Source organism: Enhydra lutris, unplaced genomic scaffold, assembly GCF_002288905.1.
Source record: "Enhydra lutris kenyoni isolate GAN:26980312 unplaced genomic scaffold, ASM228890v2 scaffoldscaffold34, whole genome shotgun sequence".
Classification (NCBI taxonomy): domain Eukaryota; kingdom Metazoa; phylum Chordata; class Mammalia; order Carnivora; family Mustelidae; genus Enhydra; species Enhydra lutris.
Genome location: NW_019154118.1, coordinates 26,894,136 through 26,911,050, shown reverse-complemented (window position 1 = coordinate 26,911,050; position 16,915 = coordinate 26,894,136). Strand labels below are relative to the sequence as shown.

Here is a 16,915-nt window from a genome sequence, read left to right as displayed (position 1 = left end):
TTTATAATTGAGACACTTAAGGTAAAATAACTTAGCCAAGGTCCCCTGGCTAACAAGTAAAAGCACTAGGATTTAAACTGTTTAGCTGAGTTTGCAGGCATTCCCTTCTATTTTAAAGTCTAGTCTATCCTAGTATTGTCCATTTGAATATAGATGCTGGTCCCTTAGTTAGGTGTTACTTTTTCCAGAACTTATACAATATCTCTTAGAGCATATTGTCTACAAAAGACCAGAAGCATCTATTTTCTGTTAATTGGTACCTTCTGCTATAGTTATATTGCTCAGACTCTATCCCAAATTTCAGAGGTATAATAAACAAGAACAGAAGAAACACTGCCAGGTTTTATTAATTTATCTTATTTAATTATGTCTCATAATTTCCTAAAACCTGGATATTGTAGAATATAGGTATAAATGTTATTAGGATAATTAATTTTTTCCCAAAAGCCTATTATTGCTTCAACAAAGCAAAACCTTATTTCTTTGTATCACAATGAACTACTCCTAATACCTCTAAACTATCTAATATCCTCGGCTTCTTTATAAACTTAGCAATTAAAAGTAGTAACCAAAATCAGAAAACATCATTTTAGAGATTTAAGGACATTTTAAACTAGCGGTATAAGACAAAGAAAAATGGGACCTTTCACCATATGTGGTAAACTGTAAGAATTTGGAATTCAGTGATGCTTTCCTTCTTAAACAGAAAAAGTATTTTTTTAATGCAAGCCTGTATCCTGTAAAAGGTAAATTAGAAAAAGTTACCCAAGTTTGGACTAGGATTCAGTCATGCTGAAGGAGGGATCAAAATGATGCTAGGAAAGAATCTTGAGCAGAGGTGTTTGTGTGTGTGTGTGTGTTTCTCTTTATGTATTTGTCTCATTGTCCTTGCAACAACTAGGAGCATAGAAAGGAAAGACAGAAGGAGTCTGTGCACCTGTTCACCGCAGGTTCTTACTGCAAGAGGACTTGGTTCTGTTGGGTTTTGAAATTGTCTTGTCTTCGCTTTATAGCCTACCTATAAGCTGCACAGCACGTCACAATTCCGCCAAGTATCCAGAGCACCCCCAGTAGTGATTTTCCAGATAGCTTAACTTGTGTTCAAAGGTGGTTCTGGAGAACTCTAAGGTTATGAGGGGGGAAAAAAAGGACAACTGCCACTGCAAAAAACAAAAAGCCACAAAGTAACGAATTTAGGTAGATTTATCTCCGTTTTATTTTAGTTCTTGTTCTTTCATTTGGAGCATATTCCTCTGTCTTCTCCTTTTGTTCGACTTCGCGTGTTTGTTTCAGTGAGTTAGGCGGACGACTACCTTCCCTAAAGTCGAAGGAGTGATCCCATGTAAGGTCGTCCCCAGTGTAGACTCTGTGTTGGGGGTCCCCGGTGGGATGGCTGCAGGTGAAGTGGGCACTGGCTGCGGTGGTCCCCCGACTCTCTGCACTGAGGGTGCCCGGGGTGGGGGGGTACTGCAGAAGCTGCTGAAGCGGGAGGCCTGCCCCTCCAGGAACTCGGCATAGGGCCGCGTAGGGCGGCGTAGGGCGGCGTAGGGCGTGTCCTGGTGGGGCCGCTGTCTGGAGCCCGAGGAGTGCTGGGCGCCTCTTCCACCTTATCCCGCTGGCTGGGGGCGCCCCGCCGTGCGCCACGCTGGGCCCTCGTCGGTGAGACGCCTGGGAATGGTGTGGGCTGGGGGCGCGGGGCGCGCTGCGGCGGCAGGCCAGCCCGGCGGCCCCGACCCTGCTCCGTGGCATCGAGGTGCAGGGGGAACGGAAAGCGTGGGGCTCGCCGGCCTCTGTGTCAGGGTTGTTCCGGCAGCTTCCCCCGCTGTTCAGTGGAGCTCTAAGGCTGGATCGTTTGTATGCTAGTTGCTCTTTTAAACTGCGGGTTTTTTTCCTGTGCCCGAGGGCATCTGGGGCTAGAGCCAGGGCTCGCGGAGGCAGCAGGCCGGCCGCGGCGCCGGAACCCGGTTCCCGTCAGCACCAGGCGCTCGCCAGGTGGACGCCAGTGTAAACAGTGGCGCTCGCCAGCCTCTGGAGCTGGAGAGGTTCCAGCAGCTCCCCCGCTGCTTGGCAGGGTTCTAGGGCTGAGGCCTTTCTGTGCCGGTTGCTCCTTCACACCCGGCCGTCTGTCCGCGCCCCGCAGGGCACACGGGTCGGCTCCGGGTCCCTCCGTGCTCGCACAGCCGGGGCTTCCCCGTGTCTGCGCCTCCTCTCTGTCCCTTTCTGCCTGGGGTCCCTCTGGCCTCTGGGCAGGAGCGGCTCCCCGGCTCTCGGTTCTCCTCTCGGAGGAGCGGCTGTCCAGGTCGGTGTAGACGCGAGGGCCGGGGCGAGCGCGGGCTCTTCCTGCGGCGCCATGTTGCGCCGGAAGTGCAGATTGGCTCCTTGAGGAAGGACGCATGTGGCCCCGGGTTACCTCACCCGGTGCAGGGCTGTGGGTGCGTGAGGACGCCTTCGTTGAGGACAGAATTCATTATACACTTCAGTTTTACTCTTTCCTGACATTACATTACAGATGTCCGCATGATTCAGACTTCTTTTAGCCTCAAAACGGTTGATGTGGAAGTCAGCAGGTTGAGGGTGTGCTCACAGTTGTGTGGTTTTTTTCTTGTCTTTCAGTCTGTTCCCAGTATTCTAGAGGAGTTTTTGCGATTTTCGGACTCTATGATAAGAGGTCGGTACATACCTTGACCTCATTCTGCAGCGCCTTACACATCTCCCTCATCACGCCCAGTTTCCCCACGGAGGGCGAGAGCCAGTTCGTGCTGCAGCTGCGGCCGTCCTTACGGGGCGCGCTGCTGAGCCTGCTGGACCACTACGAGTGGAATTGCTTCGTCTTCCTGTACGACACGGACCGGGGTAAGTCCGGCGCGGCCGAGCGCGGCTCTGCGGTGCGGCTTGCGGAAGTGTTTTGAGCCGCAGTGCGGCTGGGATCACCAATGGGCGAGGCGTATCACTAGTGAACTTAGCCTGACTGGGCAGCAGGTCGTCATTAAACAAGCGTCAGACGCGCCGGGTTATGGGTGAGCAAACCGTGCTCTGTCACGTAGCCGAAATACAGTGATTCTGTGAAAGTGTCCGTGATGATATTTCAAGTATGATCAGGAAGTAAACAGGTCTTTTACCTCAAGTGCAGATGATTTAAGGTCATCTTAATGATGATCTAAGGTCTTGGAAGATCTTAAGAAAGTTGCAGATTGACGTTTGTGTCTAGTTCTGTGTATCTCAAATTTTATTTAAAAAAAGAGGAAGTAGCAGGTGGAAGCATAGCATTGAGTTTGAAGTGTAGAATTTTTTTTTTTTAATTAAATTCCGTTAGCCAGCATAGAGTACATCATTAGTTTCAGGTGTTGAAATGTACCCTTGAGACTTGAAGCGTCGTGTCCGTGCAGTACAGATTTGGTGGGAAGGCTTGTGCGCTAGCAACCTTTACTTCATCAGGCTGTGGAGATTAGTAAGTGACACTGTACAACTCAGGCATTGGAAAAACGGGGTGAAGAATGTTGGATTATTAGCAGTCCATTCATTTGTGGGCCTGTTGAGATACTTTGACTTTACAGTATGAGACCTAACTTAAGAAGTTCCCATATTCATTCTTTTTTTCTTTTCTTTTCTTTCTTTCTTTTAATTTAGTGACTAGAATGGTAGCAACATATTACATTACAGTTTAAACAGCAAGAAAACCCCTGTGGGGTTTTGTCTTCAATCTTTTTTCCTTAAAGACTTTGATTTTTTATCAGAAGTTGGAATAATTGAACTGGCAACATCTTAAGAATATCCTTGAATAGAATTCTATCTGCAAAGTTTATAAGATAATAAATATAAGACAATAAACAAGCAGGATAAGTCTTGAAAATATGATTACCTTCAAAAGTCCAAACATAATTTCCTATACTCAGAGATGGTATATATCATATAAGATGTCACAGTGGTGGTCTTAGTACATTGCTTTATTAGCATTCTTGGTAAATTTCCCTTTCTGTAACACATTCAGGAAATTTAATATCAGTGTTTTTGGGTGGTTTTTTTTTTTTTTTTTTTTTTTTTTTTGCATGGTTGCAGCATGCAGTAATTCTCATTTGGAAATAAGGGAACCTACCCATATCTCATGATAACATTTTCCAATAGCTAATTATCCAAAGCATTCTGCAGAATATATTCTAGGTTGGAGAAATGATCATTCTGTACATTTCTAACTTTTGGAAAAATCCTTAAGCAAGAGGACACTGATAATTGAATCATAATACAACTGAAAACAACAATGAGATACCACTACATATCTATCAGAATGGCCAAAATCCAGATCACTGACAGCACCAAATGATGATGAGGATGTGGAGCAACAGGAGCTCTCATTCATTGTTGGCAGGAATACAAAATGGTACAGCCGCTTTGGAAGACAGTTTGGCAGTTTCTTACAAAACTACGCTCTTGCCATGTGATCCAACAGTCCCGCTTCTTGGTATTTTACTAACCGGAGGTGAAAAATTATGTCCACACAAAAAACCCACACACAGATGTTTAGAGCAGCTTTATTCATAATTGCCAAAATTGGAATGCAACCAAAATGCCCTTCAGTAGGTGAATGGATAAACTGTGGTTCATCCAAATAGTGGAACATTGTTCGGAGCTAAAAGGAAATGAGCAATCAGTGCATAAAAAAACATGAAGGGACCTTAAATACATCTTCCTGCTAAGTGAAGGAAGCCCATCTGAAAAGACTACATGCTGTATGATTCCAACTGTTGGAAAAGGCAAAACTATGAAGATAGGAAAAAGATTAGTATTTGCCATAGGTTAAGGGGAAGGAGGGATGAATAAATGGAGCATAGAGGATTTTTAGGCAGTGAAACTATTCACTACGATTCTGTAATGGTAGACACGTCATTATACATTTGCTCAAACACATGGAATGTCCAAAACCAAGAGTGAAGCCTAGTGTAAGCCATGGACTTTAGGTGATAATAATGTGCTGCTGTAGGTTTATCAGTTGTAAAATATGAATGTCACATGCAAAAAAAAAAAATTATACTTCATTAAGTTAACTTAATGTGTTAAAAGATTGACTCATAATGCCAGGAAATATATACTGGGATCTGGATAAGATGGTTTTTAATGACACAGCCCAGTTCACCACTTTGGGCAGAAAATCCTTATTTTATGATGTCTTGATCTCACAGAAATATGGGTGGGATCTCTGTCTTGCTTTCTGCCTCTGTGCCTGAGTAAATCAGTCTCCGGCAAGGAGAATGGTGTAGGCATTCATGTGTTAGCCTCCCTACAAACAGAGATTAAAAGTGGTGCCTTGCTTTTGTACTAGTTGGTACTTTCCAGGATCCTCACTCTTGCATGGCACATCAGATGCTCCAACCCTGAGCCACGTCCCATCACCTCATTCCAGGAATCTGTCTAGTACAAACATACATACTTCATTATTTAAAGTATCTTTTTCTGGCTAAATTTAGGGTGTAAGTCCTTCATGGTATAAGCACTGTTTCTTCTAATATGGCATCTTGTCATCTTTAACTTACTTACTGGCTTGCTGCACAAAGCCTGTTCATTGTTGACTCCCTGGAGTGTAACTGTCCTGTTGTGTTGTGTTTTAGAGTTCTTTTTTTAAGATTTTATTTATTTAGAAATTACACAAACAGGGAGGGGCAAAGGAAGAGGGAGTGGGAGAATCTCAAGGAGATTCCTTGCTGAGTGCAGATACTGGGCCTCATTCTCAAGACCCTAAAATCATGATCTGAGCTGAAATGAAGAGTTGGGCATTTAACCAGCTGAGCCAGCCAGGTGCCTCATAACTGTCCAGTTTTTAACCAGTTGGTGCAAGTCACTCTCTCAGATTTCCTAATTTTCTCCAGTAGTTGCTGCAGGATGAACAGCTAGTCCTATGTATGGCCTTCTGTTACAGTAACCCAAGCCATTTGCAAAAGAGACACCTTTCTACCGAGTGGTAATTGCATTAATGACAAAATATCAGGAAGATGGCTATTTAAGTTGTTTTTTCCTGAAGTGTATTTGACATACAATGTTATATGAGTTTCAGGTGTACAGCGTAGTGATTCAACAGTTCTGTGCATTGCTGAGTGTTCACCACGATAAGTGTAGTCACCATCTGTCACCAGACAATGTTATTACAATGTTGACTCTACTCCCTACGCTGTACTTTTCATCACGGTGACTGACTTATTTTAGATTTGGGAATGTGTGGCCTTCCCTGAATGTTGAGATGGTTCACCCTACCATGGCATGATGCTGCTTCCCAATATTCTTGGTCTTAATTAAGTATTCAAAAAAGACAGTAACAATTTTTTCTCCCTTTGAAACTGTTGTGCTTATTTTATAAGTTTAGGATCACAAGACCAATTTATTTCCTCTTATTTACTGGGCTTAAGATTTTGTGTCACTGTCACCGACTTTGGCATGAACTTCAGTTGTGAACATGATTGCTTTCTGTCATAAACATAGTTGGCTAAGAGTCACCCATATTTTCACATCATGCAGAAAAAAGCACTTATCAACATTAAAGATAAGAATTTTTTTAATGTTCAAAACCAAGTGTAAAGAAATAAGATTTTGGTGCTTTTCTCTGATCTTGTTACCATAAACTATTTAAACACTTTTCATGTTACAAGTAACTGCCTTAATAGGACCCTGAATTTCTTCACCAACTTGAGTGAAAATGTCTTTCTGATGCATCAGAAATCCTTATTTTGGAATATGTATTTTCATTGATCTCCTCAATTACTTCTGAAATCTTAATCTCCGTAGTGATATAATGATCTCACAAAACACAAGAGCCTCACTCTGTCATAACTTAAAGTAATGTTTTCATGTTGATTCTCGGTCAGTAAAAAGAAGGATGCTTTCTTTCCTCTGTAAGACTTATATTCAAGTTCTGTTCTGCTGTTCAGGAGCTGCGTGAACCTACCCATATTTTTGTCTACATCTTCTAGGAAGACAGAAATACAGAGAAGGCGGAAAGTTAAACTCATTGTCTCTAAAGCCCATTCATTCTTTTATAAGGTTTTTTTTTTTTTTTTAATTTTATATTCTCAATAGTCTATTCCTAACCTGGAAATGGTGGTAGTAGGCGGCATCAGCAGTCTCCGTACCAGGTGACTCCCTGCTTCTTTTCATTTGACTACCTCTCAAAGAAGAAAACAAAAGTGTTCATTCATTTATTCACTTAGTTTATCCATTGTCATTCAGTAAAAATTTTTTGCTCAGTTTTTCTGTATTGGGCGCTTTGATAGGTACTAAGATGCAGTGGACAAGCAGGACAGTACTGAAAGTAAGTCAACTCACTTGGTATGGCTTCATTAGGAAAGAGTACACAAGAGTCTACCTAACAGCCAGGAGCTTGCCTTTGATACATAGTTTAATGTTTTTACAATTTTAATTTGGAACAAAACTTCAGTAAGATTTTTGAGTTGATAAATTTAAGACTAATGAGTACTTAAAATGTGACTTATGAACCTGAGGATCTGAATTTTAAATTTAAATTTTAATTGGTTAATTTAAGTAGCCACATTTGCCTAATGGCTACTGTATGGGACAACACAGTGTATCTAAACAACGAGTTCATTTGGAATAACAGATTGCACTTTGAGTGAAACATCTAAATCTTTTCTTGACTCATGTAGGAAAAGAACTTAGAGAACATTCTGTACAGATCCTTTTTATAGTAATTTTCACATTGCATTATGTATACATTTACATATCTTTTCTTCTCCCAGAAATGGTCTTTTGCCAGTAATTATTATATCTTACTACGTTTATACACCTTTTGTATGTAGCATAGTAACCCCTGATAAGCATACCATAACCGTGAAATGGACTAATGAATTCATCAAGTGAAGTCCTTGACATTTGGTATCAAATAATTTTAGTGCTCTAATAACTAATCATTTAATTCATATTTTATTAATGATACCATATTTTGTTTTATTTTTGATAATACCATATTTTAGTGTCTCAGAGTTCATAGACTAGACAAAATGAAAAATTCTCCTAGGGGGTGGTCCTTGAATTAAATGCAGTTTTCTTATCATGAAAAAATGTGGAGGAGCCTGAAAAATAGCATTCTTGATTTGAATATAATTAAGCTAAATATTTATAGCATTTTAAAATAATCTGTATTTTTGGTAGTATGAAACCTTGAAAATCTTTTCAAATCTACTTAAAGGGAAGTCATTTTCCTTTAGTGAAAAAAACATTAATTTAAGTACTATAAGCAGCAGTTATTTTCCCATTTGAAATAGATCTTTTCAAAGGAAAATATTTTTTACTTGTGTCTCTTGCCCAGAATTATATATACTTATGATGCATTTTTGGCCATTCCCAACACCACTGGTCACAAGGTGTATTTATGATCAACGGAGAGTTGAGGAGACATAAACCTAACATTTTAAAAATTCTAATGATCCCTGTCAGTGTTTTCCAGAGAACTGATAATGAAAGCCAGCAGTTTTGGTCTCACATCCAGAGTAACCAGTGGCTGGCACTGACCATGTTTTACTTCTTCCTCCTTCTCTTTAATGCTTAATGTTCAATATTTTATCACATCAGTGCTTTCCAGCCTAGAAGTGTTATTTCACAGGTTGCTGAATATCTTGTATTCAGTATCTGAAATAATATTATAACATTATGTAAATTTTCCCTAGGAGAGATACATTTGGCAAGGCATAGAGTAGAAAACTTAACTTTGGTTTGTTTTGGCTTATTTCCTTTGGCCCCCTTTTTTTTTTTTTAGCTTTTTTTTTCCTTTTTACAAAAATATATTCTACACATAGCATAACATACTTTGAAAAACCTAGGAAACAGCGTTGGGTCTGGCATAATGTACATGTGCAGCTCCCCTGTGCTGAACAAGGAGGGAAGGCAGATGGAAAGACACCTTTGTGTGGTGAGGGCAGGGATCTTGCTGTTTCATTTTTACTTTTTGGGTTTTGCTGCATACATTCCTTTTTTTAATAAATGACCTTAAATCCTTTTGCAAAAAGTCAAGATCTGCATAACGGAAAGAGGAACAAATGAAGAGGCATAAAATCTCCTTCAGTGATACTTCTCTTACTTCCCAGTAAATAAGCCTGAATGAAATGCTCCAGAGAACTCTCCTCTCTTCCCTTTGGGTTCTCAACTCCAGCTCTGCATTTCTTCTCATATTGTTGTTCTTTTACTTTTTGCCTCTTTCTCTTCTTGCTCTGGGAAACTAATTGGGATAGGCAGCATGATTCCAGGAAACTGGGAGCCTCAGCCCTCTGTCAGTCATTACCAGTTATGGACTTGTGGTAAACTCACAGCCAGAAATAATGTAGGGGAGCAGATACCTCCAAGGAATATGGCATAACGACTTCAGTTCACATCAAAACAGTATTACTGATTCTGCTCCCTCTTTGAAATTCCTTTCAGAGAGGTGTGAGTTGGGGAAGATTTTCAGGGGTGACTGGACACCTGTCATCTGGGCTCAACACCACTCAGAGGAACGATCAGTGTGGAGTGTTGCTTACAAGCACCCATCTCCAGTCTCCAGTTCCCATATGTGCTAATGTCACGCCAGCACACGTCTGCCATTAATTGTGCCACTTAAAATGCTTATGGTCCATTTTTCTTATTAAAAACAAAATTAGGGGCGCCTGGGTGGCTCAGTGGGTTAAAGCCTCTGCCTTCGGCTCAGGTCGTGATCCCAGGGTCCTGGGATCGAGCCCCACATCGGGCTCTCTGCTCAGCAGGGAGCCTGCTTCCTCCTCTCTCTCTCTCTCTCTCTCTCTGCCTGCCTCTGCCTACTTGTGATCTCTGTCTGTCAAATAAATAAATAAAATCTTAAAAAAATAATAATAAAAATAAAAACAAAATTAGAATCACAGTCGCAAAACAGATGATGGATGTGTGAATTCAGGAGAAGTAAGAATCTTTCAGTTCCTAACTAGGTACCATCCAAGAAGGGATTAAAAAAATTTATGTTTAATTCTTGATATATTAAGCCCCATTTTCCATTTGTTTCCTAACCCCATAGGGGATGAACTTTTACATCTAAAACCCCCACGCAGGTGAAGAAGATTCCCTTTCTATAAATGTCCCGTGATGAACCTTGGGCAATTATCTGTGTTTATAGTGAACTCATTAGGATTTAGACTGTTTTTAGAGCTCATCCCAATACTTTTGGTTACTGATTTTCCTCACATTTCTAGTCCGGCCGACAATGCCAAATACTTACTTGTTGCCAGTTGCCAAGTGTGAGGACCACCCGTTCTACCAGGAGGAGAACAACACTTAACTGTATCTTTCAAGCATGTATCACTGCCTTCCTGCTGGAACCTGGCCAGTGGGAAAGCAAAGAAAAAAAAAAAACCTGTATAAAAATAGCAATAGAGCTTCCTATAGAGATTGTGGCTTGTAATTGAGGGAGAAAAAGTAATCAGAGCTGGCAAAACGGCCCTGCTCCCTTCACAGCATCTCTTAGTGTCAACCGCAGTGTTCATTCTCTGCCCTCATTAACCCAGATTCCATAGGCTGTTTCCACCATGGGTTATGAAGGGGAGCAGTGGGGTAAGGGCCAAGTGGATGGGATAAAGGCGCATGGGTGGGTGTTCTCATTAAGAGGGTTATGTGTCCAATCCCTTTTCCCTGGTTAGAGGAGGCAGAGGGAGGCACATGCCTGTTACCTCCTGCTTTCCCTGGTTACAGAAAGGAGAGGTTGAGGGCAAATGCTAGAAGTCATATCCTTTTTTTTTTTTTTTTAAAGATTTTATTTATTTATTTGACAGAGAGAAATCACAAGTAGGCAGAGAGGCAGGCAGAGAGAGAGGAGGAAGCAGGCTCCCTGTTGAGCAGAAAGCCCGATGTGGGGCTTGAACCCAGGACCTGGGATCATGACCTGAGCCGAAGGCAGCTTAACCCACTGAGCCACCCAGGCGCCCCTAGAAGTCATATCCTAAAATCTACAAGGAGAATGAATCAGAGCCACACTGCCAGACAAGGGGATTATCAAAGAACAATGAAGTAAAGCTACAAGGAGGGTCGTCTGAGGAGGGGTCAGAGCAAGGAGCAGAAAAGTAAGCAGTGTGAACAGATTAGAGAAGGTCTGGAGAAGGACAGAAGCCCGCGTTTGCTTTTGTGTACCAACAGCCTTCTAGACATTCATGTGGAAGGTTAAAGAGGCCTGAGTGGAATGCAGGGAAAATAGACATGTAGCCTTCCATGAATGTTTTTGCCAGGTCCATGCAGTTGTCTGCTGGGAGGCACTAGACACATTGTTGGCTCGGTGACACAGCCCCTGTCTAGATGTCCTTCCTTTCCCATTTGCTACCTGTTGTTGGTGTTCGGTCTGAATGGAAGAGCAGAGCAGATCTTGGTAAGACCTTTGGGGATCCTCCTCACTGGAAAGGTGATTGTGCTCCCCCCCCATTGAAATTCAAAATTCAAACAAACAAATTACTAACTATTATATGGGAGTCCATCCAAATTCTGTCCACCCCCCCATGGGGACCCATATTAATGCTTTTATTGAAACATTAAATTTGCTTAGAAAATGTTGTCGTGATAGAGTCCTGAGCATAGACACAACCTGTCAGTTGAGTTACTGAGTCAGGCCTGAGGACTGCGGGAGCCAGAGGGAAACAGACATGCTCCTTGAGGATCCTTAGATTGGCGAAATGTGGATGTAATATATGAACAATTTTCTTACCCTAAAAAAACAGATGGCAAGGATTTCTCACTGGCTCCATCTTTACAGTGACCCACACCTTTCTAAAGCAGTAAGTTTGCAAATGACTTGTAATTTTCTGACAACTTCATTTAAAAAAAAAGAAAAAGTTGCTTATCTGAAGATATGGGGGAAGATCTTTCTTTTCGACCTCTGACTGAACAGATTGCCTCAAGATAATGTATATTGTTTCTATGAACTGTTCCTTCTCTTATAAAAATGGAATAACTGTGTATGTAATGACAATGCACAATCAAGTTTAAATCCTTGTAGTGCTAAACTTCTGTCAGAGGTAAGGTTCACTGAAGTGATGTGCCCTGTAGCTTATCACCACGTTATAACGTGCTATCAGGGCTATGGAAGGAGTTACTATTTGTTATGGTGAAAAGTAGTCGTTAGATGTAGGTTGAGGCTATGGCAGGTCTGCCAGTCTTTTGCCTGTCCAAAGAGTAGTTCCAGCATTATTTCAGTCCTGTAACCCAGAAGCTGTCCATGGAGGACCGTGGCACCCAATGGAAAGTGGCTGGCTTCAGATCGCAGCTGTACCGCTGATTACACGTCTGACCTTGCGTAGGTTTCCTAAAATCGCTGGATGTCTGTGATCATCCCAGTCACCAAGAGTTGTATGTAAAGTGCTCACACAGTTCCTGGCACATAACGAAGTCCGTTTGTTTCAGGTGCTCTATTACTCATTATTATTATTGTCAGCAGCATTATTACTGTACTAATACCTTAGCAGTTGATGCTTAAATGCCAATAAATATCATTTTAATATCATTAATCCTTAATCTAATATATTTGGTTAATATTTTATATTGTATGACATACACCTTTTTTTTAAGATTTTATTTATTTATTTGACAGAGAGATCACAAGTAGGCAGAGAGGCAGGCAGAGAGAGGGGGAAGCAGGCTCCCTGCTGAGCAGAGAGCCCAATGAGGGGCTCAATCCCAGAACCCTGGGATAATGACCTGAGCCGAAGACAGAGGCTTTAACCTACTGAGCCACCCAGGCGCCCCCAAGACATACACCTTTTTAATACAGGGATATATCTGAGTATAAATGCTAAATTGATGAAAACACAAACAGGCATAAATTTGTGGTTTCTTGAGGTTCATTTCCTCCATAGACTTCCCTTACTCTGACTTCTCTTAAAATGCTGGCATTCCCCCCCAGGTCTGTCCTCATGTTGCCTCTGTTGCCCATGGCCCACTCCTGATTAGAAAGATCTTATGACGGCATTACCCTTCCTCTAACGTCTACATTCCTTAAAAGGTGCTGCCCAGCCCATCTCCTGATTACTCCTCCCAGCTTGTTAGGTCATCTGCATCTACTGGAACACCCAGCCCCAGTGAAAATGGCCTTTTCTAGATTCTGAGCGCATTAGATGCTTTTGGCTTGCCTTGTCGCTGTGCACTTGGCATTCCCTCAGCCTCAAACATGAAGAGCCCAGCTCTGTTTCCGTGTGATGCGTAGTACTCATCCTTCAGTTCTGAGCATGATGTCTTTCAAGAAGTCTTTTTCTGCACATCTGCCCTGGAGTGATAAACCTCTTCCATGTGCTCCTGTTGCATTTTGTGTTATTTGCACCAAACACAGGATTCTGTTCAATTCTTCTGTGCTTTTGTCACCAGACTCTTTGAGGTCTATAAGAGCAGGGACTTGTCTTTCTCATTGGGAGTCCCTGAACAAGGATTGGACCTACCATTTAGTCACACTCAGTAAATATGAATGGATGAATCTTAGGGTCTCATCTTCACTATATTTAGATAGAGCTCAGTCCTCACCCATGAACCAGCCTTGTTTTCATAGTAACCATTGGAAGTCCCATTGTATCTAAAATCTCAACATTTCAACAGTGAATCTATCAACTGCCCCCTGAAACGTGCTCCTTTTCATATGTTTCTGTCTTAGAAGGTGTACTCTGCCTTGCATGCTAGAAAAGGAAGAAGCTTCCTTACTCCTTTTTCTCCCTCATGCAGTCCTAGCCAAACCACTCATCAACTTTGCCAAATGTGTGCCTCATAGAAATAAGCCCAAAGCATCCTCTTCTCCGTGGAAGTGCGTGGAAGAGAGATTTGAGGATAGCATTGGAGCCTCTGCCCGGACCTACTTCATTGTCCTGCATCAGCCAGCTTTCTTCCCTGGCTCCCCTGGGAGCCTCCCGGATCGGTCTCCCATGTACTTTGCCAGGGTGAGCGATCTGCAACATAGACCTCACATATGTCACTTCTGTGCCCTCGCGTCTTCAGAAGGATCCAGAGATTGTCCATTTCACTTACCAAATACTTGTCAGGAAGACTTCTGTATGTATTTGGAAAGAATAACTTCAGAAGGTACTTGTGTGATGTTATATTTCTAAGGAAAATGCTATGGAAGCTGATTTCTATCTTAGGTTTTGTATCCATAGGGAGAGTTTAGACTTCAAATAATAACAAAAACAAAGTAACAGTATACATAGGCACATAGGTGTCAGTGTGAATGTATGTGTTTGTATGAGGTACACATAATGTGGAGCTGTTACTATCGCTGCTGTGGAAGCTTCATCACCTTCCTGCAGTCCAGCTTCTATTGTCGCTACATGTCGTCGACATGTGGCTTCACGTTAAGGTCCATGGTGGCTACTGAAGCCCCGGTCATGTCCACATTCCAGTCAGCCGGAAGGGGAGAGGAGAGAAAGTAGAACCACACCACCTCCATGTACTATACATGTCATATCACATGTAATTACATGTGATTACACATGCAATTTTGTGACAAGGTTATACTGGCTTTCTGGAATATGCTGCAGAATATTACATTTTTTTTCTGTTTTCCGGTTGAATCTGTAGAATGGTAAGATTAACTCCTCCTCAAAAGTTTGATAAAACATGCCTTAAAATATTTGGGCATGACGTCTGAAGAATTTTTTTAAACCACGCTTCAATTTCTTTCCTGATTCAGAAGCCTATTCACATTTTTCATGTATCGTTGTGTTACATTTGTTCAGATACACAACACGCATTGGTAGGAGGAACTTAATGGGTTCTGGCAGCAAATGTATTCTCTGTGATACAGCTCTTGGAAACCTCTTAGAACTTTCTTCATGTTCCAATACGTGTTCAATTTTAATAATATTTCATGTAGTCTTAGCAAGAGTATTCACTTTCTTCTTCTTTTTGGAGGGTGGGACACTGTTGCATTCTAAGTAATCATTTTATGTTGTTGTCTGAATCTTCTGTGTCTTTACTAAATTTCTGATTGCTTGACCTAATTGAGAGATAGATGTTCCTGGAAATCTCCCACTTTAGTCTTAGATTTATCAATTTCTTATTGTACTTCTATAGATTTTTGCTTTATATGTGCTACGTTTTCATATAAAATTCTTTAGACTTTTTAGTGTTTTCCTCATAAACTGAAACTTTTTATACCATATAATAAAACTTGCTCTCCTTAACGATGCTTTCTGTCTTGAGGTCTGTTTTTTCAACATTAATATAGCTACCCAAGCTTTCTTTTGGCTCATATTTTTCAAGTATATCTTTTACCATCTTTTTAGTTTCAACTTTCCTGCATCCTTACATTTTAGGCATATCTTTTTGGCAGCATAACTACCATTATGCATGGGGTAATTTTCTTGTGTGTTGCATATTTAATTCTCCCCAAACCCAGAAGGTGAGTAGAATTATTATCCTATTTTATTCCCGAGACAGTTAAAACTTAGAGAATTTAATTAATTCACCCAAAGTCACCTAGCAGCCAGTAACAGAGCTGGGACTTAGCTACTTCTCTTAGTCAACAAACGCATGCCTTTAGCCGCTGTGTTCCACTACATGCCAGGAAAGCTTAACTTACGTTCATTATGAGGGAGAATGATCTCTACTAAGAGTGAGCAAACTAGGAAACTTTTTGTAAAGAGCCAGACAGAAAACACTTGAGGCTTTTCAGACCATATGGTTTCTGTCTCAACTTCTCAACTCTGATATGGGAGTGAAAACCCGCCTTTGATAATACAGTAGTGAAGGAGCATACCTGTGTCCTAATAAAACTCTATTTATGGACACTGAAATTTGAATTTCACATCATATTCATGTGTCACAAATTCCTCTTTTTATTTCCCTCTCTCCTTCGAAACATTTAAAAAAGTAGAAACCATTCATACCTTACAAACTATACAAAGGCAGATAGTAGGTCAGATTTGGCCTGTGGGCTGTAGTTTGCAATATGTATACAGATTTACATATATATATATATTTTTTAAGTACAATTTTTAACATTGTATTGTTTAGTAGTTTGAACCTGGGTTAAGTGTAAAATTCGTTAATGTGTTAGAAGCAGTTTTCCAACTGCATGAGTAAATGCACACACATGTGTGAGCCTGCACTGCTTCCCAAGATAGTCCTTACTTCCTTTGGGAAATATTATAATTTAAAGTCTATAGTACATGAACCAGACCTGCTTCAATAAATTTTTGTTTAAAATCAAAGTTATAATTTTTCTGACAGTTATTTTCTATGTGATTTTGTAATTGGTTAATGGCTAGAATAACCTTCTGATCTATCAAAACATTGGCGTTGTCTCCATCTTGTATTGCACTAGTTTATTTTGGAAATATGTGTGTGCCACAGGTATTTTTGTTTGCTTCATTGACCATTTTTTTATATCCTAGCTCTACCTGTATGCTACCTGCCAACAGACTGTAGAATAGCAAACAAAAGGGCGTAAAGAGAAGTATTTGGGATCACGGTGGCGGGACTAGTTGTTGAAACACATTTAGAGATCGTTTTCCATCGTGTGGTATAAGTGTGGAGCCGTGCTACATGGAGCAGGAGCAGAAGTACAAACTGAATGGAGGGCTAGGGTAAATACCAGGTTGAAAATAATAGAAAATTCTAATACTCTTTGGGGGAGAACAAAAAGAATGTGAAGAAATAGGATTTTTTAGAAAAAATGAGAGAGAGAAGAGAGCACTCCCAAGTATAGCAGGCAGCACAAACCGAAGCTTGGGAGTGAGGAGTGCATGAAGTTTTGCAGGTGCTGCGAGGTCCTTTGGACTCAAACCTTTGGCACAAGGCGAGGTGGAAGTAGAGGCCGGAAGTGTCGTTGTGATGACCATGTTTCATTGTGTTCAGTAGGGTTACCTGTTAGTCTCATGCCACTGTGTATTTACTTAAACTACCTTCCAAAACTCCTAAGACAGTTGGGAACATAAATTGATCAGTCTATGACAGA

At 41.2% G+C, this 16,915-nt stretch overlaps 1 protein-coding gene across 3 annotated transcripts in view; it reads left to right on the top strand.

The window, feature by feature from the left end:
• LOC111153760 (glutamate ionotropic receptor AMPA type subunit 4) overlaps window positions 1-16,915 on the top strand; it is a 388,143-nt gene that overhangs the window by 143,689 nt on the left and 227,539 nt on the right. For all 3 annotated transcript variants that reach the window (XM_022512979.1, XM_022512980.1, XM_022512981.1), the window contains exon 3: window positions 2,614-2,853. In XM_022512979.1, coding sequence (XP_022368687.1) covers window positions 2,614-2,853 — 240 coding nt within the window. The remainder of the gene's footprint in view (window positions 1-2,613; window positions 2,854-16,915) is intronic.